General features: G+C 36.5%; 3 protein-coding genes across 3 annotated transcripts; 2 read left to right on the plus strand and 1 right to left on the minus strand.

The window, feature by feature from the left end:
- The first annotated feature begins 863 nt into the window (after nucleotides 1-863).
- Nucleotides 864-20,035, plus strand: LOC133830746 (isoaspartyl peptidase/L-asparaginase-like). The gene is made up of 6 exons (XM_062260795.1): nucleotides 864-1,167; nucleotides 12,922-13,155; nucleotides 13,316-13,351; nucleotides 16,737-16,740; nucleotides 19,396-19,450; nucleotides 19,535-20,035. Exons 1-6 carry the CDS (start codon nucleotides 1,006-1,008, stop codon nucleotides 20,016-20,018), a joined length of 975 nt encoding a protein of 324 aa, XP_062116779.1. The 5' UTR covers nucleotides 864-1,005; the 3' UTR covers nucleotides 20,019-20,035.
- Nucleotides 1,638-5,692, plus strand: LOC133830744 (uncharacterized). The gene is made up of 6 exons (XM_062260793.1): nucleotides 1,638-2,227; nucleotides 2,953-3,849; nucleotides 3,944-4,484; nucleotides 4,550-4,794; nucleotides 4,875-5,380; nucleotides 5,462-5,692. The coding sequence occupies exons 2-5, from the start codon at nucleotides 2,953-2,955 to the stop codon at nucleotides 4,920-4,922; spliced, it is 1,731 nt and encodes a 576-aa protein (XP_062116777.1). The 5' UTR covers nucleotides 1,638-2,227; the 3' UTR covers nucleotides 4,923-5,380; nucleotides 5,462-5,692.
- Nucleotides 20,036-20,351: 316 nt separating the features above from the next.
- Nucleotides 20,352-25,070, minus strand: LOC133830745 (hexosyltransferase GAUT11). The gene is made up of 2 exons (XM_062260794.1): nucleotides 24,412-25,070; nucleotides 20,352-22,257 (listed from the first exon to the last, which is right to left on the minus strand). The coding sequence occupies exons 1-2, from the start codon at nucleotides 24,562-24,564 to the stop codon at nucleotides 20,803-20,805; spliced, it is 1,608 nt and encodes a 535-aa protein (XP_062116778.1). The 5' UTR covers nucleotides 24,565-25,070; the 3' UTR covers nucleotides 20,352-20,802.
- Between the last annotated feature and the right edge of the window lie 1,544 nt (nucleotides 25,071-26,614).

Consider the following 26,614-nt stretch of genomic DNA (forward strand, 5'->3'; position numbering starts at 1 on the left):
AAAATGTTGCACAATATTTATTATTTAAAATATTAAACACTATCCTAAATAAAATTTAAAATATTAAAAAAGTTACTACTATACTACAAAAACACATAAATAAATATATAAAATACATATAAAATATTACAAAAATATATAAAAATTTAAACGGGGCCCCGTCGGGGCGGAGAGTGCTATCTCCATCCCCGCCCTATTTAACATTAGAGGATTAAAAGTTATCCCTGTCCCCGCTCTATTCACCATTTAGATAGGAATTCCCCACCCCATTAGGAGCGAAGCGCCTCCCCATAGGGAAAATGTGCTTCCCTACTACCGAGTAATAGTTAAAGAATCTTATTTGACCTAAATTAAATAAACATGACACTCTGCTGTTTTTATTATTATTATTTCACGTGACTATGTCTAAAATGATGAGCTAGAGTTATATGATGCCAGTTCGTGTGCTCTATATTATCATGAATTTTATGGGAATATATTTTTTCTACTATGTATATTTTTTCATTTTAAAAAATATTTTTGGATTCTATATTTTGTAAATTGGTTCAAATAGACTCATAAACATAATTTTGATGCAGAAAAAATTGAATATAAAAATAGCATAATTATTTTATTTTTGTTCTAAATTGTTAGTTTGTTGAATTATTTGTGATTTCAGTTGAAAAAAATTTGACCAAAATCGAATTTAAAATTTTATTTGAACTATTTTATAAAACATATGATCCAAAATATAATTTTTAAAAAAAATACAGATCCAAACAAACAGTACAAAACACGTGGTCCATCAAACTATAATTTTTTTATTATTATTATTAATTCCAGGACCAAGACTCAAACTCATGTGATTATTTTTTATTATTAACTCCAAGACCAAGACAAGACTCCCATCCATTCCGGTAGTCCGCATTGCTCTATTTATTTGTTTCATACTTCACTTGATCTAATAAACAAAAGAGACAATAAGAATTGCAATTAAATTAACAACACTCTTTGAAGAAGAAGAAAATGGGGTGGGCTTTAGCACTTCACGGCGGCGGTGGCGGAATTCCTCTCGATTATCCGCCGGAGCAACTGCAGCCACGAGTGGACAGCCTCCGCCACTGCCTTCAGATCGGCATTGAAGCTCTCAAAGATGGAATGCCTGCCTTGGACCTTGTTGAACTTGTGGTACTTATATATATAAATATAATATAATTTCACTCTTTTTTATAGATATATTTATTTATTTTAAAAAGGAAGAAGATATGTTTGTAGATCTGCAGTTACAGGTTTAGTAAAATACTCGTGGTCGTAATATTAATATATATATATATATATATATATATATATAACAACATCTCCACTTATTATAAATTTTTTTAATTAATATATATATATATATATATAGAACAACAACATCTCCCCTTATTATAAATTTTTTTAATTAATATATATATAGAACAATAACACTTATTATAAATTTTTTTAATTAATATATATAGAACAATTTTTTAACTCATAATTACCCCAAAAAAAAAAAGAGACTATTAATCATTCCATTTATCACTAATTAATTTTAAGTTACTCGTGGAGTCATTAACTGGTCCAACAACAAAATATAAGATAACTTGTGACAGTTTAAATTTTATAATAAATATTTGTTTTTCTTGTTTATTAATTTTATTATTTTATCTATTGGATATTTTTTTGTAAACCTAGTTAATTTTGATATTATTTTACTTTCAAAAGGTGTTATATAAGATATATATTAAGAATGTCTAACAAAAAAAAACTTGTGATATCTGACAACTTAGCTCCCCATTAATAATATAATATTAGTAAGCTAAAAGAACAATACTATCCTAATTGCATATAAAGGTCTCATGTATTAGAACCTCATAGATATAAATAAAATCACGCTCTATTTCTTTAGGGAAATTTTAGACAGTATGTGTAATAACATACTTAATTTTTTTTAAATGCCACCATAAAATAATCTCTCATATATATGCCATTTTAAAATTTTGGACAAAAATACCCATCAGGACCCTTCACCTTCTCTCTTCCCAGCCAAACCGAACTCTTTACTCTTCCCAGCCAAACCAAATTCTTCCCTCTTCCCAGCCAAACTCTCTCATTTCTATCTCATTATTTTCTCTCGGGTCACATTCTCACCATCTCAGGCGAAGCTCTCTCTCTCCCCACAGTCGCCGTCGCCACCGTCTTCTCCATCTCCGGCCACGGTAAGGTAAGACATTCAGTTTTCATGTGTTTTTTTTAAAAAAAAATTGAATCGTAATGTATAAATCGATGAAATGGGTTTGATTGTTAATCTTTATTTTGCAAAAAATGTAGCTTAAAATGGGTTTGATTCTATGTGCATTCTGCAAATTCTGCAAAAATTTTGTGGGTCGATGTTCTTTCGATTCCACATCGATGACATACAGTGAGTAATCGATGCTCCATCGATGGTATATCGATTCCATGTCGATTCTTTCATAATCGATGCATAATCGATACTGAAGTATAATCGATGCCACATCGATGCCACATCGAGTCCATATCGATGCTGAACATATATGGCATCGATTCGACATCGATACACCATCGAAAATAACATCTCAATTGGATGTTCGCATCAGCATCGACATGGCATCGATGGAGCATCGATGTGGACTCGAAAGGCTGCATCGATGTACCATCGAAAGGCCATCGATGGTGCATCGATGCTACATCGATGCTACATCGATTCTACATCGATGCCATGTCGATACCGATGCATAATCGATGGCAAACGATGGTTTATCGATGCCACATCGATGCCATATTGATGCTGAACATATATGGCATCGATTCCATGCTCCATCGATGCTATTTCGATGGTACATCGAGCCCATTTCGAGGCTGAACAAAAGATTGAGTATTTTTTATAAATTCAACTAATTTTTTTTTTTTTTTTTTGATATTTTGCAGATGCCACCCAAACGTATCCCACCACTTGAGATCCCTATGGAGGATCATTATGTCGGTCGTATGACCTATAGGGGTTCCGGGAGGTTAACAAAATTGAAGAAAAGATTTGAGGAGCATGGATTGTTGGGGAGGGTGAATGAGTCTGTTTTTGGACCATTCTTCACAGCCCCTCCCTTTTCGTTCTCTGGGGCATTGGTTCACACACTACTTTTGCGAAAGGTCAAGTCTCCGCGTGGCGATGAGGTGCACTTCTTGATGGGCCCAAACTTATGTAAGTTTGGGGTGCACGAGTTCGCCATTATCACCGGCCTGAGCTGCTCCTGTCCACCACTTGCCGTTGACATTGAACCTCACATTACTTCCTCCCGCCTAGTTGATACATATTTAAATGTGGAACCCGAAAAAGACATTCGGTTCAGTATCTTGGAACGAGCTTTTAGTATGTGCGATGTACCTGATGATTTGTACAAGCTCGGTTTGGTTTACTTTGTGGAGGGGATACTATTGGGCGCTGAGAACGACAATGCTATTTGGCGAGATTCATTGTCGATGGTCGAGGATTTAGATTATTTTGAGAAGTATCCATGGGGATCCCTTTCATTCGATACAACTGTGAAACAATTCAATAGAGATATGAAAGCGATTGGTGGTACAATACCAGGTAAGAAGGCGAAGAAGATCATTGAGGCGGAGTCTTCTAAGGGTTTTAAGGTGGAGGCAAAGTACACTTGCAAGGGGTATCCACCAGCCTTGCAATATTGGGCGTACGAGACGATTCTTGATTTACAGAAGGAACACGCCAAGCCCTGTGGATTCAAGTTCCCTAGGATGCTACAGTGGGAGAGCATAGGCCAGCCGAAGCATTTGCATTTGAAGGATGTACTTGCGAGGAGACATGTAAGTTATAAAACATTTAAATAATTCAAGAAATTTTGAATTATACTAATCAACTTATGTCATTTCTAATTTGATTGTTGTGTTTCCATTACAGTTGTCATGCATTTCTATCCTAAGGCCTCGACCAAATGAGCGAGACTTCTTTGATGCCGTATATCAGAGGACAGAGGGGGATGCTCCTAGGTATGCGATGCTGCAGAATATGATCCAGCCTGCACCAGAGGATGGAAGACCTTACGATCCTGAGGCAGAGGCTGTTGCGGTGGCTGAGATAGCCGTTGAGGCTGGCATATTTGTGGAGGATGCCCCGACAGAGTCTGCTCCAGATACTAGTACAGAACCTACTTCTGCTCCTGCTCCTGCTCCTGGGGCTTATGAGGAGGTGTTGGGTGAGATAGCCAGACTATCAGGTGCAGTGGACGATGTTAAGGCCACTCTAGGTATCGTCCTTAAAAATCAAGAAGTCATATTAGAGAAGCTGGCAACACTAGGTAGTATACCTACTCTTGCACCTACTCCTGCACATACTCATGCACCCACTCCAACAGATGATGTAGAGTACGACATTCTCCCCTCATGTTACGAGCCTTCTGTTGGAGAAGCCACACATTCTCAGCCAGTGCAGACGGTCTTAGGTACGACTAATCCATGAGTTTTTTTTTTGTTTTAAAAAGATTAGATACTAATTGCTCCTTTACAGGCAAGCGTACTAGACAGAGACCAGTAAGGTACGAGGACTATACTCCAGCAGCCAAGAAACCAAAGTTCAAGGAACCAGTTACGATCCTTCCTTTAAAGGTGTTGGATCAAGAAATGTTGACAACTTTTAACCGATGGGTACTCGGTGAGATTGATAACAGCAGACCGAGGAAGTTGGAATGTTGTGATGGGACCCCTGTTTGGTTCTTGAAGTTGAAGGTGGCAAAAGAATGGTTGGCAGAAACTGTAAGTCTCTTATGTTTGTTAGAACATTTATCTCATTTTAACAATCCACTCTTCCTTAACGTTACTCTATTTATTTGCAGCATCTCGACGCTGCGAATTATCTTATACGGAGACGTCTTTTTGAGTAGCCGAAGACGTACCCCGTGAAAGCCACCGTACTTGATTCATCATTTGCACAATATATTCCTGCCAGATACGAGGAATTCAAGAAAAATGGCAGGACTTACCAATGGGACTCGGACATTCTTGATTTCCTGAAAGGAGATGCCAAAAAGTACAAGAAGCCTTGGGGTGATTGCAACGAGGTCTACTTCCACTGGTGCATGGAAAATCGGCACTGGGTCCTTTGCGAAATAAATTTCGCTGATTGGATGATCACTGTATTTGACTCATATCATTCTAACTTTAGCCATAATAAGTTGTCTGAGTTGATGGAGCCTTGGACTAGGATGCTTCCATCTTTACTCAACGCTTCTGGTATGTTTAAAGGACACCCCAAGTTAAAAATAGCTAGACCGAAGATCACCGTTCCAAACTTTGATTGGCGGCGCATGTCCACTGATATTGTCCCACAGTCTAGAACCAGGTAGACGTACTAAATTCATATTTTCAATAATGTTCTCCTTTAATTTTCAATACACTCACAATAAAGATTTCTTGGTTTCAGCGGAGATTGTGGTGTATTCGCCATCAAACACTTGGAGTTCATTCTTGGAGACATTCCCTTATCATATGCCATCGAGGACAACATTCAGTACTTCAGGGATAAATTATGCATCGACATTTTTTATGAGAATGTGTACCCTTGATGTTAGAACATTTATTTTGATTTCGATGACACACAATAGTATATTTCTCCTTAGTATTGTATATAAAAAATGTCGTTTCGATTAACAAAGTCCATTAATACACAAATATAAAGAGTAACAAAGTCCATTAATACACAAATAAAAAGAGTAACAAAGTCCATCAATACACAAATAAAAAGAGTAACAAAGACCATTAGTACCCAAATAAAAAGTTTAACATTGATGCCATAAATTTCAAACACGAACTTTACAAGTTGCCCTATTATGGCCTAGACCTCCACAAGTGCTGCACTTGCGTGGAACAACCAATTTATCTCCATTGGAAGGATGGCGTTTCGTCTTAGGCCTACCTTGTTTCTTCTTTGGACGACCAACCGGGTTTTTCTGCGCAGGTGTTCTCACTGTTATTGTCATAATGTCATGTGGAACAATCCACTCTTCCTCGTTACCAGTAGGATATATAGATTCTGTGTAAGAGGACCTCCATGTCTCAATTTTATAGTAATTTGAACACAACGAATAAAAGTTCACCCCTCGCTTAAGGGATCCAGATAGTGCATGAGCACATGGGATACCAATAATCTGAAACACGCCGCATGTGCATGTCTTATTCAGGAGGTCGACTTCACCATTCAGCTCACCATCTAACACATGGAACTCATGCCTCCCTATTGCATAAGGAATCAAGAATCGAGCTTTCTCAGCCATATCCACCAAATTTTTCTCATAGGTCGGTGCAAGAGTAGTAGTTGTCTTCTCGCTAGTTTCTCTCCTATTACAGAACCAGGACTGTAGTGTGAAGCGAATAAATTCGACGAATGTAGTTATCGGAAAGCTCCTAGCGTCCCGGGTCTTATTGTTGAAACTTTCAACGTAATTGCTTGTCATTATATTATACCTAATATCCAGGAAAACTAAAATTTAATAGTAACATACATTTAGAAGATTTCAAAAATTAAAATACAATTGACAATGACATACCTATTTCCAGGAAAGTAAGCACGGGATCACTTATCAAAACCCATTCCTTCTAGGTATTGAGCAATGGCTGGGTCTTTTGATTTGATTTTTTCGAAGTTAGCGTGGAACTCGAATTTCCTAAAAGCATATGCCGCATTATACATCAACACATGACAATGATCAGTCTTGAATTTAGCAACCACATTCATACTAATGTGGTGGTAGCAAGCACCGTGATAGGCATCGGGGAAAATAGTTTCCAAGGCATGTGTAATACTTGCATGCCTGTCAGATACAAACGCCAAGTCCTCGACTTCCCCAATCGCTTCTTTTAGCTTTGACATGAAATACTTCCAAGAATCATGATTCTCACTATCCACAATACCAAATGCAACTGGATATAGATGGTTATTTGCATCCAGTGCGACTGCACATAACATCTGCCCACCGTATTTTGTCTTTAAAAAGGTACCGTCCACACATAACACAGGACGACATGTACGAAACCCTCTTCTACTAACTCCGAGTGAGAAAAAGCAATATTTGAATCGATCTTCCTCAGTGACAAAATCTGTCAACGTCCCGGGATTTTTCTGTTGAAGCATGAACAGGTACGATGGTAACCTCTGGTAGGATGCTTCCAGTGTCCCTCTGACATAAGAAAGAGCCTTCTCTCGGCATCTCCAAGCTTTTCCATATGATAACTCAATGCCATAATCATTCTTAATGTCCTCTCTTATGTTGTTTGCCATGTACGCATTCGATCCAGTCTGATATTTTTTCTTTATGCAATGACCAATAACCCAAGGTGCAGCTTGGCGATGGCCTTTATGTCGGAGGTCAAGTGAGCAAGTGTGTTTGTTGGTGAAACGAGTTATCTCGAACATATCAGATTTAGGAATTCTCTTCCCCCTCAATCTCCACCCACAATCAGGATCCTTGCAAGTGATATACCAAACTTCAGTACCTGACTTCTTCACCACAAACTCGAAGTTCTGCTTCATTGCATACAAGTGTGCCTTCGTCTTCAACTCTAACTTGTTCTCAAAAACTTTCCCAACTTCTATTACTCCACAACTCACCCCAGATAACGTGGGGATAACATAAGAGGGGCATGGGATATCTTCAGCAGTATACGCTGGAGAACTCCATCTATTTCCATCATCTTGTGTAGTTGGACGACTGCTCTCTGATCCAGCAGTCCTCCGTCCTTGGCTTTCTTGACGACTTGGCAATGGTCGTACATTTAAATTATCTACTTGAACCACATGTAGCATCGACAACTGATCCTCTGAGTTATCATCAGAACTACTGCACCCCTCAACTCTTTCATCATCATCACCAAAAAGGGCAACTGGATCGTCATTGACATAAGGCTCATACTCATACCCATCATCATGCGGGAGATTTGTTGGGGGAAAAAAAGTTTCATTATGACTAGGACCTCCCATGCATACACTTGGCCCAGTAGCTGTTTGTGGAATAGCCGTGCATGATTGATTATGATTTTCCATATTAACACTCGCTCTAGGAGATGGATCAATAAGAGCAATGTTCTTTACAATCGAACTAACGCATAAAGGAACCCGATGTTTTAAGGACTTTGAATTTTCAAGAATAAGAGCACTAACTCCTTCATCATCTGTGATTTCAATGGGATCTACACTAAAATCATTGCATGTAAACGGCACTTCCAACTTTAAGTCAAACAATGACCTATCCACTTTCAACTTTGAATACAACTTCTCCAATAATTCTATGTAACCAACATCAATTGGTACATGTATTATAGTGTTCGAACCAGCTTTGAAATTCCATTTTTCTCTTTTCTGTTCCCAAACACCGTTGTAAGAAACAATTATATTAACTCTGGAACCTGCAAATTTACAAAAAAGAAAACATAAGAAAATTATAAAAATAAAGTGTAATCTATGAAGAATCAATGGTAAATCGATGCCTATGAAAATCTGTATTGTAGTTCAAAATCGATGCCACATCGATGACATTTCGATGCATCATCGATGCTGATGGTTGCCATTTCGATGCGATACCATTTCGATGCCACATCGATGCCTTACCGACGCTGAACCAAATAAACATATATGGCATCGATTCAACATCGATACCACCATCGATACATCATCGATACCAACATCGAAATTATATATTTGCCTCAGTATCGATGTAATATCGATGGTGTATCGAAATGCCATCGATGCCATATATGTTTATTTGGTTCAGCGTCGATGTTACATCGATGCCACATCGATGCTACATCGACGCTGAACCAAATAAACATATATGGCATCGATGGCATTTCGATACACCATCGATATTACATCGATACTAACGTCGAAATTTTCCTCAGTATCGATATGGAATCGATGTAGAATCGATGTGGAATCGATGCTGATGGTTGCCCTATGTATGCGATTCAATTTCGATGTAATATCGATGCCACATCGATTCCATATCGACGCTGAACCAAATCAACATATATGACATCGATGCAACATCGATACACCATCGATATTACATCGAAAATATCATCTAATTTAGATGTTCGCATTAGCATCGACATGGAATCGATGGGGAATCGATGGAGCATCGATGTACTATCGATTTTGGAAATCTCAGATCCGAAGAACAGTTCAAAAGTTGCAGAAAAAAATACAAACTCAACTTCGGAACAGTTCAAATCTAATTTCTAACTATGGCATTTCATATTCATAAGTAAATTAATGAAATGATACTTACCCATGATTTTTTCTCTTAAAAACGCCAAGAAACTTCCAATTCGTTCCACCTCTGAGCTGTGAAAAAATGGCTGTAAATGAGGGATGAGAGAAAGAGATAGAGAGAGTGAAGTGTTAAATTTGAGTGAGGAGGGTATTTGTGTCCAAAATATAAGAGGGGGCATAATATGGGGAGAATTTTTATGTTGTCATTTAAAAAAAATTAAATATATTATGATGCATAAAGGATAAAATTTCCCTTTCTTTATCTATGAAAAGATAGATTACAAAAGAAACTATAGTGCGACACCAACGACGGAGTTAGGGGAATAAGGATGGCCATATGGTTACCCCTAATTTTTTAAGGGAAATTTTCACATGATCAATTTTTTAAAAGAAAATCTAAATATATGGTAACTAAAATTATTTACAAATTTACATCACCTAGTTAATAGAATAGTTCATTACACACACAATTCCAATCCACAACACCACATCCACCCATGCCGATCGAAACCAGAGAACCAGCAACGTCAAACAGAAAAGAAAAAAAAATGTGGCCGATCAAATCTCTGGAAATTGATCGCGAAAGTTGCACCACCAACGCCGATCGGAACCCAGGAAACCAAGAAAACAACAATGCCGATCGGAGAAAGAATCGATCTAAGAAGCTCGGAGTTTAAAGAAACACTTCAGTATAAATATGCAACTGGAGTTAAAAAGAAATCTAGTGAATCGAATTGTTATGAGATTGTAAACCTCCTTTACAGAATTGTATTTGTTTTCATGGGGGTATCTTAGTGTGTCCACTACTATTGTTCTGTCTTTTCTGTTTGACTTCATCTTTAATAGATAAGAATGATATACAATTGACAAGGAAAAGAGAAAACTTGTTTAGAAAATAGCCATACATAACTTCCCTTCCCAAATAAGCATATTTGATTAAAAAGACTCCAAAATGTCATATAATAAGAGCAAAATGAAAAATGAGATTCAGATTTTTCAACGACTAAAGTTGAAAAACGATTATATAATTCTTTATTCATAAAGAGATTTCATATGTTACAAAAGAAAATCAACAGAAGCAAAGATCACTCCAAACTATCAAAAAAAACACACACACACATACACCAAATCAGTAAACAACAAAATATAAGTAAACAAACATGAATACAATAAAACTAATAAAACCATTAAATTATCAAGTCAGTAAACAAAGTTTACAAAAATCATGACGGTAAAAATCAAAATAAAATAGTAAACATACTTTACATAACTGTAACAGATTGTTACAGAATATATATTAGCCAAAAACTATAACAACTACTATCAGTGTTTCAATACTAAAATAATACCTGACCAACAAATAAAACTCATATATTACTCTATATTCCAGAAATATTAGTTATAAAAAAAACGATATTTCTCTAATATATATATAACCATGTTATATTATTGCATACCTCTTTTTAGTCTTTTGCACTAAAAAATATTTGCTATATGTTTTTCTAATGGTTGGGAGATCCAATAATCTAAACTAATGCACAACTTGACTTTTAACCTGATCATACTTTGAGATTGTGTACGCGATAAATTAATTGGCAGTGGATTAAAAGAGAGCTGATGGTCCTAAAGAATTTTATCAATCATGGAAATGAGAATATCCCTAGTTTAATTCTTGCATTTTAAACTTGTAACATATGCTCAATAACCAGCTATCTTACACTAATGAAGAGGAAATCACATTCACAAACTCATTTCTTATGACTCAATATACCAAATAGTATAATACACATTCACAAAATTGTCACAAATTGTTACAAAACCAAAATATAACATATTATATATTCACGAACTTGTAACAAATTGTTACAAAACCAAAATATAACATATTATACATTCACGGACTAGTAAAAGATTGTTACAAAATCAAAATATAACAGAATTTATAAATTAATCATGTAGCTCAGTCAACTCCAAGTAATGGACAAATAAAATCATACTGTCTGACCAACAACCAAACCCTAAGTGAGAAGCAATCTTGCATAAAATCCTTATTCATTTATTGCATAAACATATCCCCACTTTCTTACGTAGCATTTTTTTTCTACCAATGACCGAGTCCAGACTACCAAATTATAGATACACAATCATTGAGTCATCTACCAGTTTTGAAAACACAATTCTAATGCCCTAATTTACCAAGCTCCAACATCATAACAAAGTATTTCATTTGCTAGTGTAGACACACACACATTAAAACCAAGGATTCGAATACCAAACCAACAAAAATGGTGAGTAGCCAGAGAAAGAAACCTGGTAGATGAATGGAAAGAATGAGTTTAATCTTCAAGCCACAAAGATAAATGGGGAGAAAAACAGAGAGGGACAATGAGACCATGAAAAAATTTAGAGAGAGAAACAGTGAGAATGGGTAGAGATAACCAATTTACTATGGTAGTGAGAGTGGTAAGAATGAGGAGTAAAAATTGTGAAGATGTGAAGAAAAAAAGAAGGGAAAGTTGAGGGGATACGGTCATAGACTCACAATGGGGGAGAGAAATGAGTCACTGTTTTTCATCAGAGATATAAAATACATGTATATTTGATATTACAAACCGTATTTTTAATATAAACTGTATATGTCCATTTTTTTTTTACTTAGCGTGAATTGTGTAATTTGTATTTTTGAAAAATTAATATAAATGTGTATAACTTCATATTGATGTAAAATTTTAAAAATTCTATACATTTATATATATTAGTATAATCTTTATTTAAAAAAAACCGTATTTAAAAGTCTAATAATATAAAGACTGTCATAACCGGAGAACTAAAATAAAACTATTAATATCCTTCACTATATATGCTAATAGACAATGAGATAAAAAAAAAAATAATGAATAAATGAATATAAAGGACACTTTCTCATTTTTCAATTGCACTATTAGTATATGGGATTATACTTTTTTAGACCGTGTTTTGTCCAATTATTTATTTGGACTCTGTGTTTCGACAAATTACTTTTTGGACCCTATGTTTTGTGAAATGGTTAAAATAGAATCCTAAACTCAATTTTGATGAAGAAAAAATTGAATATAACAACACAATTTTTAAGCAGAATGATTTTATTTTTGTTCTGAATTGTTAGTTTAGTAAATTATTTGTGATTTTAGTTGAGAAATCATTGACCAAAATTGGGTTTAGGGTTCTATTTTAATAATTTTACAAAACATAGGGTCCAAAAAGTAATTTGTCAAAACACAGGGTCCAAACAGGTAATAGAACAAAACACAAGATCCAAAAAAGTATAAACCCTTAGTATATTTCATAAGTTTTCTATTAGGAAAAGTTTAAGTTTCACCATTGATTTATTGTGTGTCTATATTTGTAAAAGGCATTATCAATTTTTTGGGGACAAATCTAAACTAAGAATTCATTAAGACCCTTCATTGTCGTATGCTTTTTCTTTTTTGGTAGGTTGTGAGTCTCAACTGTGTATTATAAATTCATAATACATATATAAATTTAACAAAATGAAGAGTACAAGCTAAGCCTTGGTGGGTGTTGTATAATTTTGCTACTATGAACTTACCAAGTAAGCATATGGTGTATATATGTAGGTCCGTGAGCTGGAGAACAATCCACATTTTAATGCCGGTAAAGGCTCTGTTTTAAATTGCAATGGCGATGATGAAATGGAAGCTAGTATTATGGATGGAAACACAAAGAATTGTGGAGCTGTTTCTGGCCTCAAAACTGTTGTTAATGCTATATCATTGGCACGTTTGGTCATGGAAAAAACTCCTCATATATACCTTGCATTTGATGGAGCAGAAGCCTTTGCAAGAGAACAAGTAAGTGCCTCCTCTTTCTTGGACTTCTCAATTGGGGTCATGCACCATGTTTTCATCCATTTTGTTCATAAACTCGGTATCTAACTTGAAAAGAATCCAACACTCACCTTAAATTAACTCACTATTGATTCTTCTAGTATGTTTTTGGTGAAATTTTCAGGGTGTTGAGACTGTAGACTCGAGTTATTTCGTTAATGTTGGAACCTTTTGTTATGAATTATTAAAAATTGATACATTTGTGTGTGATATGGGAAAAGTCCCACATGGATTTGGAACACTCTTCTTGGAGTGTATATATATTGCAAATGCAATGACTTGGGGTGTGCCCCAAGGGGTACCCAGTTTTGTGCGAATGGGTGAGGACTCACACACTTGACCACCACACGCGCGCGCGCCGCTGTCCGACCGAGCTGAGCTGGCGGGTGGTGTTAACGTTTTATTTTTTTTAAACAAAGGTATCTAAACGTTTATATCATTTTATTAATTAAATTAATTTTAAAACGTTCATTTTAATAATACCAAAAACGGTTTTATTTTTACTTAATGATAAACGTTTTGAGCCGTTTAATCCTTAATCCTCCTCTGATTTATTAAGAAAAAACGTTTTTGACCGTTTTGGGGATTTCTCTGTGTATAAATAAGACACAACTTTTTTGGAAATAGATTAAGAAAAATACAGAGAGTTTTCTTCTATGAAATTTCTCAGAGAGCAATTTAATAAAGGGTGTACAAGAACGATCCTCTCGGTGCAGGGAGGATTCGTACAGATGGCTGTTTTATCCTGGGGACGGCGTGGTTGATAGACTGCCGTGCACACTTGGGGCAGAGCCGCGAAACGTCTTAAAGAGAGCGACTTTGTCCGCGACTCAGCCAGAAAATTTTGTTCGGTAAATTCGTTCCATTTTATTTTTCTATTGTGGAATATCAATTTTAAGACGTTCTGTTCTGCTATGGCTGCGACCGATGAATTTTCTGGTTCTACCTCTGTTGATATTAACAAACCATTTCTCTTTGAGGGTTTGCACTTTAAGCGTTGGAAACAGAAGATGCTTTTTTATCTGACCATGAAGAAGGTGGCGTTTGTGCTCACTGCTCTGAAGCCGGTTGTCCCTGAAGCCTCGACCGACAAGGACAATCAGACTGAACGTGAGAAGCAACAGAAGGACTTGGACTCATGGGTGGAAAACGATTTCCTATGTAAGAATTTTATTCTTAACGGTTTATCTGATGATCTATATGACTATTATAACTCAGACAAGTCAGCAAAGGAGATTTGGGAGGCGCTGCAAAAGAAATACGATACAGAGGAGGCGGGGACTAAAAAATACGCTGTTAGTCGCTACCTGAAGTATCAGATGGTTGATGACAAATCTGTGGAGGCCCAATCTCACGAAATTCAGAAAATTGCTCATGAGATTATCTCGGAAGGTATGGCCCTTGATGAACAGTTTCAAGTTGCTGTTTTAATTGACAAATTACCTCCTTCCTGGAAGGACTTTAAAAATGTTCTCAGGCATAAGACTAAGGAATTTTCCTTAGAAAGTTTGATCACCCGCCTTCGTATCGAGGAGGAAGCAAGGAAACAAGACCAGAAAGAAGAGGTGCTTGTTGTCTCTAACAGCATCCCTAAGAAGCCCACACCTGCGGTTCTGAAGCCAAATGGAAAAACCTTTAAGAATCAGAACCGCAACTCGAATTCAAATTCCAACCGCAACGCGAATTCAAATCCCAACCGCAACAACCAGCACAATCCTCGAAACAACAATCAGAATTGGAACCATAACAGGAACCAACATGGAAGGCAGCAGCCTCCACCTAAACAGAATGACTCTGGACAATTCTTTTGTTACGTTTGTAACAAGCCAGGTCATATGGCACGTAAGTGTAGGAACAAGCCAAGCACTGCTCCGCAAGCTAACTTGACTGAAGAAGCTTTTATAGCTATGATTTCTGAGATCAACCTTATTGGTGGATCAGATGGGTGGTGGGTAGACACTGGCGCTTCTCGCCATGTCTGCTATGACCGTGCTATGTTTAAAACATACACTGCTGCTGATGATAAGAAAGTGCTGTTGGGAGATTCCCACACCACTATTGTTGCTGGGATGGGAAATGTGGAGCTTAAGTTTACCTCAGGAAAGACTTTATTACTGAAAGATGTAATGCATACTCCTGAGATGAGAAAGAATGTGGTTTCTGGTTTTCTGCTTAATAAGGCTGGGTTTACTCAAACTATTGGGGCTGATTTGTACACCATCACTAAGAATGGTATTTTTGTTGGGAAGGGTTATGCTACTGATGGTATGTTTAAATTAAATGTTGAATCCAATAAAGTTTCTCCTTCTGCTTATATGTTGTGTGATTTTAATGGTTGGCATGCTAGACTTTGTCATGTTAATAAGCGCATTATTAAGAACATGAGTAACATAGGACTGATTCCTAAAGTGTCAGAAAATGATTTTGAAAAATGTGATTTTTGTAGTCAAGCAAAAATAACTAAGACTCCTCATAAATCTGTTACTAGAGAATCTGAGCCACTAGATTTAATTCATTCAGATATTTGTGAACTTGACGGAACGTTAACTAGGAATAATAAACGTTATTTTATCACTTTTATTGATGATTGTTCTGACTTTACTTATGTGTACTTGATGAAAAATATAAGTGATGCGCTTGACATGTTCAAATTATTTGTGACTGAAATTGAGAATCAATTCAATAAGAAAATTAAAAGGTTTCGTAGTGATAGAGGAACTGAATATGATTCAAACATGTTTATTGAGTTTTATAATTCACATGGCATTGTACACGAAACCACTGCACCATATTCACCTGAAATGAACGGTAAAGCTGAAAGGAAGAATCGAACTTTTACTGAATCTGTTGTGGCTATTTTATTGAATTCTGGTGCTGCATCTCATTGGTGGGGTGAAATTCTTTTGACTGTTTGTTATGTGCTGAATAGAGTTCCTAAGTCTAAAAGTAAAGTTTTACCTTATGAGATCTTGAAAAATAGGCAACCTAACCTGTCTTATTTTAGAACTTGGGGTTGTCTGGCTTATGTTCGTATTCCTGATCCTAAGAGAATTAAACTAGCAAGTAGAGCCTATGAATGTGTATTTATCGGATATGCAGTTAATAGTAAAGCATATAGGTTCTATGATGTAAATGCGCATGTTATTGTGGAATCAAATGATGCTGATTTTTATGAACATAGATTCCCTTTTAAATTGAGAAATAGTGGGGGCGCATCTACTAGCAACATTCCTGTGATTAGGAATAATGAACATATTGAGGATAGAGAATCAGAACCTAGGAGAAGTAAAAGAACTAGAGTTGCTAAAGATTATGGTTCTGATTTCTGTGTCTATACATTAGAGGAGGATCCTGCTAACCTCCAAGAAGCCTTGTGCTCTTTAGATGCTGACCTTTGGCAAGAAGCAATAAATGATGAGATGGAGTCTCTTGAGTCTAACAAAACGTGGCACTTAGTTGATTTACCTCCTGGTTGTAAGCCTATAGGTTGTAAGTGGATCTTGAAAAAGAAATTGAAACCCGATGGTACTGTTGAAAAATACAAGGCTCGTTTGGTAGCCAAGGGTTTTAGGCAGAGAGAGAACATAGATTTCTTTGACACCTTTTCACCTGTTACGAGAATAACATCCATTAGAGTTTTGATTTCCCTAGCTGCAATACACAATCTAGTTGTACACCAAATGGATGTTAAGACTGCTTTTTTGAATGGTGAATTGGAAGAAGAGATCTATATGGATCAACCGGAAGGGTTTGTGATCCATGGCCAGGAACATAAGGTTTGCAAGTTAGATAAATCTCTGTATGGTCTTAAGCAGGCACCTAAGCAATGGCATGAGAAATTTGACAATTTAGTTATCTCACATGGATTTAAAGTGAATGAAAGTGACAAATGCATTTATTATAAATCTGATAATGACATTTGCACTATTGTATGTCTATATGTGGATGACTTGCTCATATTTGGTTCGAATATCCATGCTGTTAATGTTGTGAAATCTCTGTTGTGTGCTAACTTTGATATGAAGGACCTCGGAGAAGCGAATGTAATCCTTGGTATTAAGATTACTAGGTCCGAAAAGGGAATTTCTCTGGATCAATCTCACTATATTGAGAAGATTCTAAAGAAATATAATTACTTTGATTGTAAACCTGCTTGCACACCATATGATCCAAGTGTAAAGTTATTTAAGAACACTGGTGACGGTGTAAGACAATCTGACTATGCGAGCATCATTGGCAGTCTTCGATATGCCACTGATTGTACGAGACCCGACATTGCCTATGTCGTGGGATTATTGTGCAGGTTTACTAGCAGACCTAGTATAGAGCATTGGCATGCTATTGAAAGGGTCATGAGATACCTAAAGAGAACCATGAACCTTGGATTACATTATCAGAAGTTTCCAGCTGTTCTCGAAGGTTATAGTGATGCAGACTGGAACTCTCTGTCTGATGACTCCAAAGCAACAAGTGGCTATATCTTTAGTATAGCTGGTGGAGCTGTTTCTTGGAAATCAAAGAAACAGACTATTTTGGCACAGTCCACCATGGAGTCAGAAATGATAGCACTAGCTACAGCTAGTGAAGAAGCAGGTTGGCTGAGAAGCCTGCTAGCTGAGATCCCTTTATGGGAAAAACCGATACCAGCTGTGTTGATCCACTGCGATAGTACCGCGGCTATTGCAAAAATTCAGAACCGTTATTACAATGGTAAGAGACGACAGATACATCGTAAGCATAGTACTGTTAGAGAGTTTCTCTCAACAGGAGCTATTAGAGTGGATCATGTACGCACTGATGATAACCTAGCAGATCCTTTGACGAAAGGATTAGCTAGAGAGAAAGTCCTTAAAACATCGAAGGGAATGGGACTATTGCCCTTAGAATGATGAATCACTCATGATGGTAACCCAACCTAAAGACTGGAGATCCCAAGAACTAGGTTCAATGGGTAATAACAAGTTGTGAAGTGATATGAGTTGAATCATGCTATTTCCATTAAAGCAAATAGAAGCATGAATTCCTGAAGCGATGAGAGGATGAGTTAAAAGAAACTCTTAATGAGATCTATACTCTATGTGGAGTGGAGTACCGAGCTACAGGAGTACTCTTGATAGACTCACCTACGTGAATGTGGAAGTGGGGCCGCTTCCTATGGAATTTGGGCAAAATTTCTAGAGCATTCACTATACTGGGATAGACGTGCATGGCCATTAACGCACGGGCTGTTTTGATTACACCCTTGAAAGGTTGGTGCGTGGTACGATGTTAGAAATAGAGTTCAAGACTACGTGTCACTCTAGTATAATCTAAATCGTATTCACTACGCAAATGTTCAAATCGAAAGATACATTTGTTTATGCACAATCTTATAGATTCTGAAATTGCTCAAGAAAGTATTTTTAAAAATTCAAGTGGGGGATTGTTGGAACCTTTTGTTATGAATTATTAAAAATTGATACATTTGTGTGTGATATGGGAAAAGTCCCACATGGATTTGGAACACTCTTCTTGGAGTGTATATATATTGCAAATGCAATGACTTGGGGTGTGCCCCAAGGGGTACCCAGTTTTGTGCGAATGGGTGAGGACTCACACACTTGACCACCACGCGCGCGCCACCGGCCGTCCGACCGACCTGAGCTGGCTGGTGGGTGGTGTGGTGTTAACGTTTTATTTTTTTTAAACAAAGGTATCTAAACGTTTATATCATTTTATTAATTAAATTAATTTTAAAACGTTCATTTTAATAATACCAAAAACGGTTTTATTTTTACTTAATGATAAACGTTTTTAGCCGTTTAATCCTTAATCCTCCTCTGATTTATTAAGAAAAAACGTTTTTGACCGTTTTGGGGATTTCTCTGTGTATAAATAAGACACAACTTTTTTGGAAATAGATTAAGAAAAATACAGATTTTTGGAAATAGATTAAGAAAAATACAGAGAGTTTTCTTCTACGAAATTTCTCAGAGAGCAATTTAATAAAGGGTGTACAAGAACGATCCTCTCGGTGCAGGGAGGATTCGTACAGAGGGCTGTTTTATCCTGGGGACGGCGTGGTTGATAGACTGCCGTGCACACTTGGGGCAGAGCCGTGAAATGTCTTAAAGAGAGCGACTTTGTCCGCGACTCAGCCAGAAAATTTTGTTCGGTAAATTCGTTCCATTTTATTTTTCTATTGTGGAATATCAGTTAATGAAGAAAATATTGAACGGCTAAAGCAAGCAAAAGAAGCCAATAGAACGCAGGTACATTAGCACTTTCTTCCTTTAGGAGGCTAAGATAAAACTTTGTACACGTCTTGATTATGAATTTAAAATTACTTTCATGATCATGGATCTACACAGCTTGATTATACACAACCAACGCCGAAAGATCTCAAGAGTGAGAAATGGATTCCAAACGGAGACAGCAAAGGGACAGTTGGATGTGTGGCTGTTGACAAACAGGGAAATTTAGCTTCTGCTACTTCTACGGGTGGACTTGTCAATAAGATGGTGGGAAGGATTGGGGACACCCCCATCATAGGTGCAGGAACTTATGCCAACCATCTCTGTGCAGTCTCTGCCACCGGAACAGGTGAGGCCATAATCCGTGGCACAGTGGCAAGGGACGTGGCAGCTCTCATGGAGTTCAAAGGCCTTTCTCTCAACGATGCTGCAGATTATGCTGTGGAGAGCTTTCCAAAAAACACTGCTGGCCTTGTTGCTGTATCCGCCACAGGAGAAGTTGCAATGCCTTTCAATACATTGGGAATGTTCCGAGCTTGTGCTACTGAAGATGGCTATTCAGAGGTTGCAATATGGCCTTCCACGATGAATTGAATGAAGTTCATAGTCAGTTTCAGTTGTTTAAGGTTTCCTACATTTTTTTAAAGTGGAACAATGCAAAAAATATATAATATGTCGGATGCAAAATTCTGCTGCACGTTCAAGTCGCATTGCAGTAACTTGAAAACCATGGTTTAGAATAAAAAATTGGGAGCATTTGCTGGACCTAAAATGGACCGAGTTATAAAAGAACGATCTTTTTAGTCCTATGATTTTGCAAGAAATAGCGAGTTCAAGCTAACTCTCAAAACAAAAAACAAATGACATGTTCCACCACTACAACTACGGAAAAACTCAAAAGTGCACTCTGTACTAACAATCAATCAGTAGCATCAACCATAATAATACATTGAAATCTATAATTGGAGAACCGACAATTTCAAAAATTTCACTCAACATAGGATTTTCTAGTTGATTGTTAAGTGAAACAGTAGAGAGGGGGAAAATTTGTTTTGTTACAACATAAATTAAAAAGAGCTGATAATTATTACAAGAATAGCTGAACAAATAATTCTATGGCTGGCAGAAGGGTAACACGAAAACCCCATCAACCAAAAATGAATCTTTCACACTTTTTTGCCTAGTACGTTTGGAGTTTCTAATGTATAAAAGAAATCTTTTTTGCTCTTGTAAAATACTATAGTGGAGAAGAAGGATAACTTCCTAACAAAGTCAAAATTTTCTACTTCTGACTCTACAGTAATGTAAGCCCAGATTGGAAGTTTTAAAAAGTTTGTGTAGATCACAAAAAGTACCACCGGCAGGAAAGTAGCATACTTTAACTTGTGATGCATTCTTGGATACAAGGGTGGCTTTGGTTTACATACCGTTCCCACAAAGGCTTGTACCTGCCAATGGCCAACTTCAGCCATGGTTTCATGTTCCCATTGAAATGAATAACAGCTGCGCTCTCAATCAATCTATTGTCTATATTTATATCATAGCCCAATCCTAAGACATGCCATCTCCGGTCAAGTGGCTCTGTCAGACCATAAAAAGTCAAAAGACCAGGAGGAAGAGTTCCCAGCTTCCAAAGCGTCCCTTCACTATTCTGCTCCTGCCAGTAATGGTACCTTGCAGTTACATTTGCTTTCCTCCATGCGATTAGATCAAACACATTCATGCCAAATGCCCATCCACATGCTTGTGGATCAATTTTGGAGCTTATAATTGAGTTTGAGAAGTTGAGATACTTGTAATAACGATGGAATGCTTCAAGACAAGTTTCTACTGCTCCGTTCACATTGCCATGTAGATCCAACGAAAAAAGTGGGGTCAGATCCTTTTGGACAACAATATCATCATCAAGAAAAACTATCTTCTCTAGCTGTGGATAGATCTGTGGGATATAAAACCTCAGGTGATTCAGCAAAGACAGATACTTGGGATTGTGTAATTTTGGCTCAGTGTTCAAATCTTGAAAGCCCCCAAAATAATAGGCCCGTGAATTTGTATCTAGAAGCTGTTTGACAACTGGGGCATAAGAAGCATTCAACCATGAAAGTTCCTCAATATTCTGCACTTCTATTGTAGATCCTTTGAAGTCATTGCTCAGGAACCAAGCTTGCATTGCACCATAGTTGATTCTATTGGTAACAATGTGGAAGACCAGCTGTTTTGGATGTTCGGCATTGGAGACAGTGGAGTTGACAACCACCGATGTGCCCAGCACATTATCTGAAAATATGCAGAAATGGTAAAGATTGTTATCCACAAGCCGTGGAGAGTTTCTATTTTCATTTGCAAGTTCTTGCAGATATGACTTCAAAAGCCAATCAGTTGTAAGCTTAACAATTAGGCAACTGAGGCTTTTGGGCAACGATTCAGCTGCTAGTTGGCCAAACACAGTGCTCTGAACAGTTGCCGCATTTGCACGCTCTTCAAGGGCTTGAATGTGAGACTTCATTGTCATTATTGTTGTCGCAATGTCATAATGAGTGTCTTGTGCTTTAAATATTAGAGATGACAGGCTCTTAATTATTGGTTCTGCTTCCTCAAATGTTAAAGGCTCCCCCCGCATAGCTGCTTTTGATAGCAAAAGTTGACAGCTTCTGATCTTTGTGCTAAGCTGCCAAGCAAGATGAAGGTTGTTGTGCTCCTTGGCAATAATGACATATGCTTTAGCTAGTGTTATTTGCTCTGCTAACTGCCGAGAAAATGAGGAAGCACTTAATATTTCTTGCATAAAATTCAAATCTTCACGGGCAACATGTTGGATTCTTGAGTTTTTCTCCTGCCATAGAAAAGTCACTGATGAACTTTGCAGTATGCAGTTAATAAATCATATAATATAATATCCTATGACTAATATGTCCACAAAGTGGTAAAAAAACAAATACTGTAACAGCCAAATTTACAGTGTGTATGTATTTCTATATATATTAATATGTTTCTCTCTTCTATCAGTATTGTTTGACGAAACAGTAATACCAATTTTTTCTCCTAAACCTAACTTAATCTTCAATTTTAAAGTTGAATAGTTCAAAGACAAACTTTTTTAGTCAATAGAATATATGGCCTCTAATGTTAAAAACACTGAACCACATGTTTGCAGTGTTAAATATTTCCGCTTTAAGCATCCTCTGACAGAAATCAACCACTGTATCAACCAATAACAGTTTGATATAGATGTAATATCACGAATGAAACCATGAATTAAACAAAAGTACATTCAAATACTAAGCAGCCCAATATCAATCTATTTCTCCTATTAATACTAACCTGAAACCATTTTATGTAATACTTGCCAAATCTACTAACTATTATCACTTACAGTCATAATCATGATTAACTGATTAAGGCAATAACAAAGGATCTCTTGAAACTTATTGATAATTAATAATTACTATAGCTTATCTTTCTCCTTAAAAATCGTTCCAAATTATTTTTTCTCAAAATTGCCAAAGCTACCATCAAAATTCTCATGTTGACATGACTACCATTAACTATCATTAAATCACTACAAGCTCAATTTTTTGTAAGGCATTTCATGCTCACAGAAAATCCGATAAACTTATCACAACCATAAGGGAAAATTTTAGCATATAGCATATCTTTTTGTTCTTTGAAGTTCCATCAACTTTAAATTACAATTATGTTATTTGCTGTTTAACTGAATGCCGATTCTTCAAGACCATAATATATCCAAAATCAAAAAACAAACCACAGAGGTGAAAGAACAATAACATAACCATACATTAATTGTAGTGCTGATATATTATGGTGAACATTATACAACTCTGATTAGAGATTATTAAGAATATCATGTACTTCTCAGTTTTGCACCCAAACCAAACCAAATTACAAGAACAACTTAGTAAATAAATAAAGTCCTCACAGACTATGTTTATTATGCAAAAGATAGCATGTTAAACAAGCATCGTGTGAATGGATCATTAAAAATATTGCATGCATGAAAAAAAAAACACTAATATATTTTTCAGCAATATATGTGACAACAGAGATCTAGAAAGGAAAATTCGCAATAATGGTTCTGTGCCATAATGATAAATGGAACAAGTTTGAACATTGCTATAGTGCATGAAATTACTTTCAGCCTTCAACGACTTGACTAATGAAGAAGGTAATATTATATCATCGTGAACTATCTAGTTCCCTGAAGTTAAAATTGTACATTTCTTCAGTCACAAAATTGGAAATAACTACAAACAGATTCTACAAAATCTTGGTCAGAAATTACAACCTTTTCTTTTTAACAAAGTCAGAAATTTTACTCTTACAGAATGTATTTTGGCATAAAAATTGGGAGTATAAATTAAAACAGAAGTGATTTTCCACTTTACCATAACAGCAATTCGTGTAAAGATTTTACATTTGCAAAATACTACAATTGCCAACCAGTGAAAAACAAAGTGCGATTTAAGATAACAGTTGATCCGTACTTGAAGTTATGATAAAAAAAATATATTGATTTCGTCAGCTGAAAGATCATAATGAGATGCAACACAAACAGAATCTCCTCATAGCCAAAATACCCAATAAGATCAATACCATTGTGACTCACATTTTAAAGGGCAAGCTGAATGATAGTGATTAATAGCAAAGCACTGAATAATCCAGTTTAAAGCAATAGTCAGTCAGTCCAGTCAACAATCAGAATTGAAATCAAATTATTGAATTTAGTCATTTAAAGCCTCCCATGTACCGCAAAACAACAAACTCCAAAAGTTCAAAAACTAAACAACCCCTGAAACCCCTCCCAACTTTTCATTCGCCATTTCTATCAAAATTTCAGCATAAAAACAGGGATCAATTCAAACGACATAGTTCGAAAACACACGACAATTCAATGCATCAAAGATCAAATGGGCATTGCTCTAAAAACACCAAGGATCAATTAAATAACAAATACTCTCTATTCTCTTACCAGTATCGGCTGTTCTACCCGATCTTCATTCTGGTTATGGTGAACTATGAACAAATACAGGCCTGCAATAGAGAACAATCCAAGAAGAACCCAGATCCAATGAGGAAACCTTCTCCTAACCGAGCGCCGGTAATCGGCCGGCCGCCGCCGCATCTTTCACAAATTCTTCTCTCAATTCACCACCAAATCAACAATTCACACCGACCCATTTCCTTGATTCAACCCAAAAACTAGCCAAAAGGCACTTAACCATAGCAACTATGGTTTAACTCACTTGGGTCAGAGTCAGAATCCAAAAAAATTCAGCCAATAGTAAACACAAGCACACACCTTTTGAATCAAAATCTTTCCTTTTTCTTCCTTTTACTTTTCCAGATGGCAGCCCTCGAATCTACCTAGAGTTAAAGATAGTGACAAGAATCAAAGCAGTCTTGGGCTCAAAATCGAAGATGAAGTGACGGTGACGGTGATCTGTATAAAAAAGGGGAGAGTGAATGTGAAAAAAGGGTGTGGAAGAACACTGCATGTGTATGTGGTTTTGGGTATTTGGTGATGAAAATATTTACATTAAATAACTAAAGAAAAGGTCACTGCGGCACATGAGAAGAGAGCAACTAGCCTTAGCTAAGGTACTGTTGAGTTCAGTAATCTAATAGATGGATACCAATAAATTTATTAAATAAATGAAGCTTTGAAAAATATTATATAATGAATTGATTTTTTTTCGGGGAATATAATGAATTGAATTCATTCAACCAAAAGTTAAAAAATAAATATTTCCGCTTAATATATTACTTCCTTACATACCATTTTGCTAAAATATTACTTCCGCCCTCAAAGTTCTCGCCATTAAGAGTAAATTACATTATGTTTGTGCTCTCTTTTGGCTTATTATTTCTTTGTTATCGATATCATCGAATCTTGTATATTAATTATGAAATGGAAATATGATTTATTCTTGTCAAATTAGTATTGTGATGCTAATGCTTATTATTATTAGGTAAATATCATTTTGCATCTTTGTTTTTGTAAAAGTTACGGATCAGACTTTCTGTTTTGTTAAATAATAATTTGGACCATGTATTTTACAAAATGCAACATTTTAATACCCTGAGTTTGATTTTGGTCAAACAATTTTTTTAATTGGACCAAAATACCCTTACTTTTTTTTTTAAATTAGTTAATTTATCAATTTAAAATAAAATATTATTCAGTTAAAAATAAATAAAATTTGAAAAAAAAACATTTTTTTTCATTAAAAGAAATTTTTTAACAAAATATAACCTCAATTACATTAAAATTAAAGATAAATAAAAATCTTATCCCCAAATTCTTTAATTAACAATGTTGACGCGGTTCTTCGCCAACAGATAATTAAGAAAAGAAGAGAAAGGGATTAGTGCTAATGTTGAACCGAAACAGATATATGATCTTAGCAATGAAAGGGTGACTCAAGACACGTTTTTTAAGTGGTTCAAAGGTTAAAATCCTTCTACTCCACTAGTCAGTATTATTGCTATATACTGGGTATTTGATTATAGGGTATTTCTTACAAGAGAGAATCCAACCCTTATCAACTCTCAGGGTCTCCATATTTATAGGAGAAGGCACCTGGGAGTTGGTAAGAAGGTCATCTCGTGACCTTCTTACCTATCGTATCAACTCTGTGACAATCATGATTAATTCTTAAACCTGACACATAAGTGTGGTCAAATCAATAGGTAAGGAGGTAATGGGCCGCACGGCCCAACCCAGTCGTGGGTGTCTGAATACGCACATTCTTGCTGCGTGCCCGAGAAGTCAGGGGCATATCAGACACGTGATGTCTGATATATGCACGTTTACTTTGCGTGTGTTAACTTTACAAAGGGTCATAGCCTCCAGATCCAGCTCGTACCACGATCTGGATACCTAACTCGACCTTCGGCCTTCAGAGTCCGAACTCAGTTCTTAGGCAAGCTTGGCGAACCCTTGGGTTACCTCGAGCTAAGGAGGTACGACCTTATGACGGCAGCTCCGGTGTTGGGGATGTCCACGAGATAATCATGATTAGGCCGCAGCTCAACTCGCTAATAAGCCTGTGGGAAAATCAGGGCGTACATCTGCCCCCCAAGCCCCTGCTCGTGGTATACCTGTTAGGAACGAGTTTCCTAATACGCAGCGGAAAGGTGGTGTGGTTGGCCCAGTGTACAACAAAAATTTT

The sequence above is a fragment of the Humulus lupulus genome, chromosome 4 (assembly GCF_963169125.1).
Source record: "Humulus lupulus chromosome 4, drHumLupu1.1, whole genome shotgun sequence".
Lineage (NCBI taxonomy): Eukaryota > Viridiplantae > Streptophyta > Magnoliopsida > Rosales > Cannabaceae > Humulus > Humulus lupulus.

Coding starts and splice junctions, on each gene's coding strand:
- LOC133830746 (XM_062260795.1), top strand. CDS start 1,006: ATGGGGTGGGCTTTAGCACTTCACGGCGGCGGTGGCGGAATTCCTCTC. Junction 13,156..13,315: donor AAGCCTTTGCAAGAGAACAA/GTAAGTGCCTCC, acceptor TGAAATTTTCAG/GGTGTTGAGACTGTAGACTC. Junction 19,451..19,534: donor AATAGAACGCAGGTACATTA/GCACTTTCTTCC, acceptor TGATCATGGATC/TACACAGCTTGATTATACAC.
- LOC133830745 (XM_062260794.1), bottom strand. CDS start 24,564: ATGCGGCGGCGGCCGGCCGATTACCGGCGCTCGGTTAGGAGAAGGTTT. Junction 22,258..24,411: donor GGGTAGAACAGCCGATACTG/GTAAGAGAATAG, acceptor TTTCTATGGCAG/GAGAAAAACTCAAGAATCCA.
- LOC133830744 (XM_062260793.1), top strand. CDS start 2,953: ATGCCACCCAAACGTATCCCACCACTTGAGATCCCTATGGAGGATCAT. Junction 3,850..3,943: donor ATGTACTTGCGAGGAGACAT/GTAAGTTATAAA, acceptor TTTCCATTACAG/TTGTCATGCATTTCTATCCT. Junction 4,485..4,549: donor GCCAGTGCAGACGGTCTTAG/GTACGACTAATC, acceptor GCTCCTTTACAG/GCAAGCGTACTAGACAGAGA.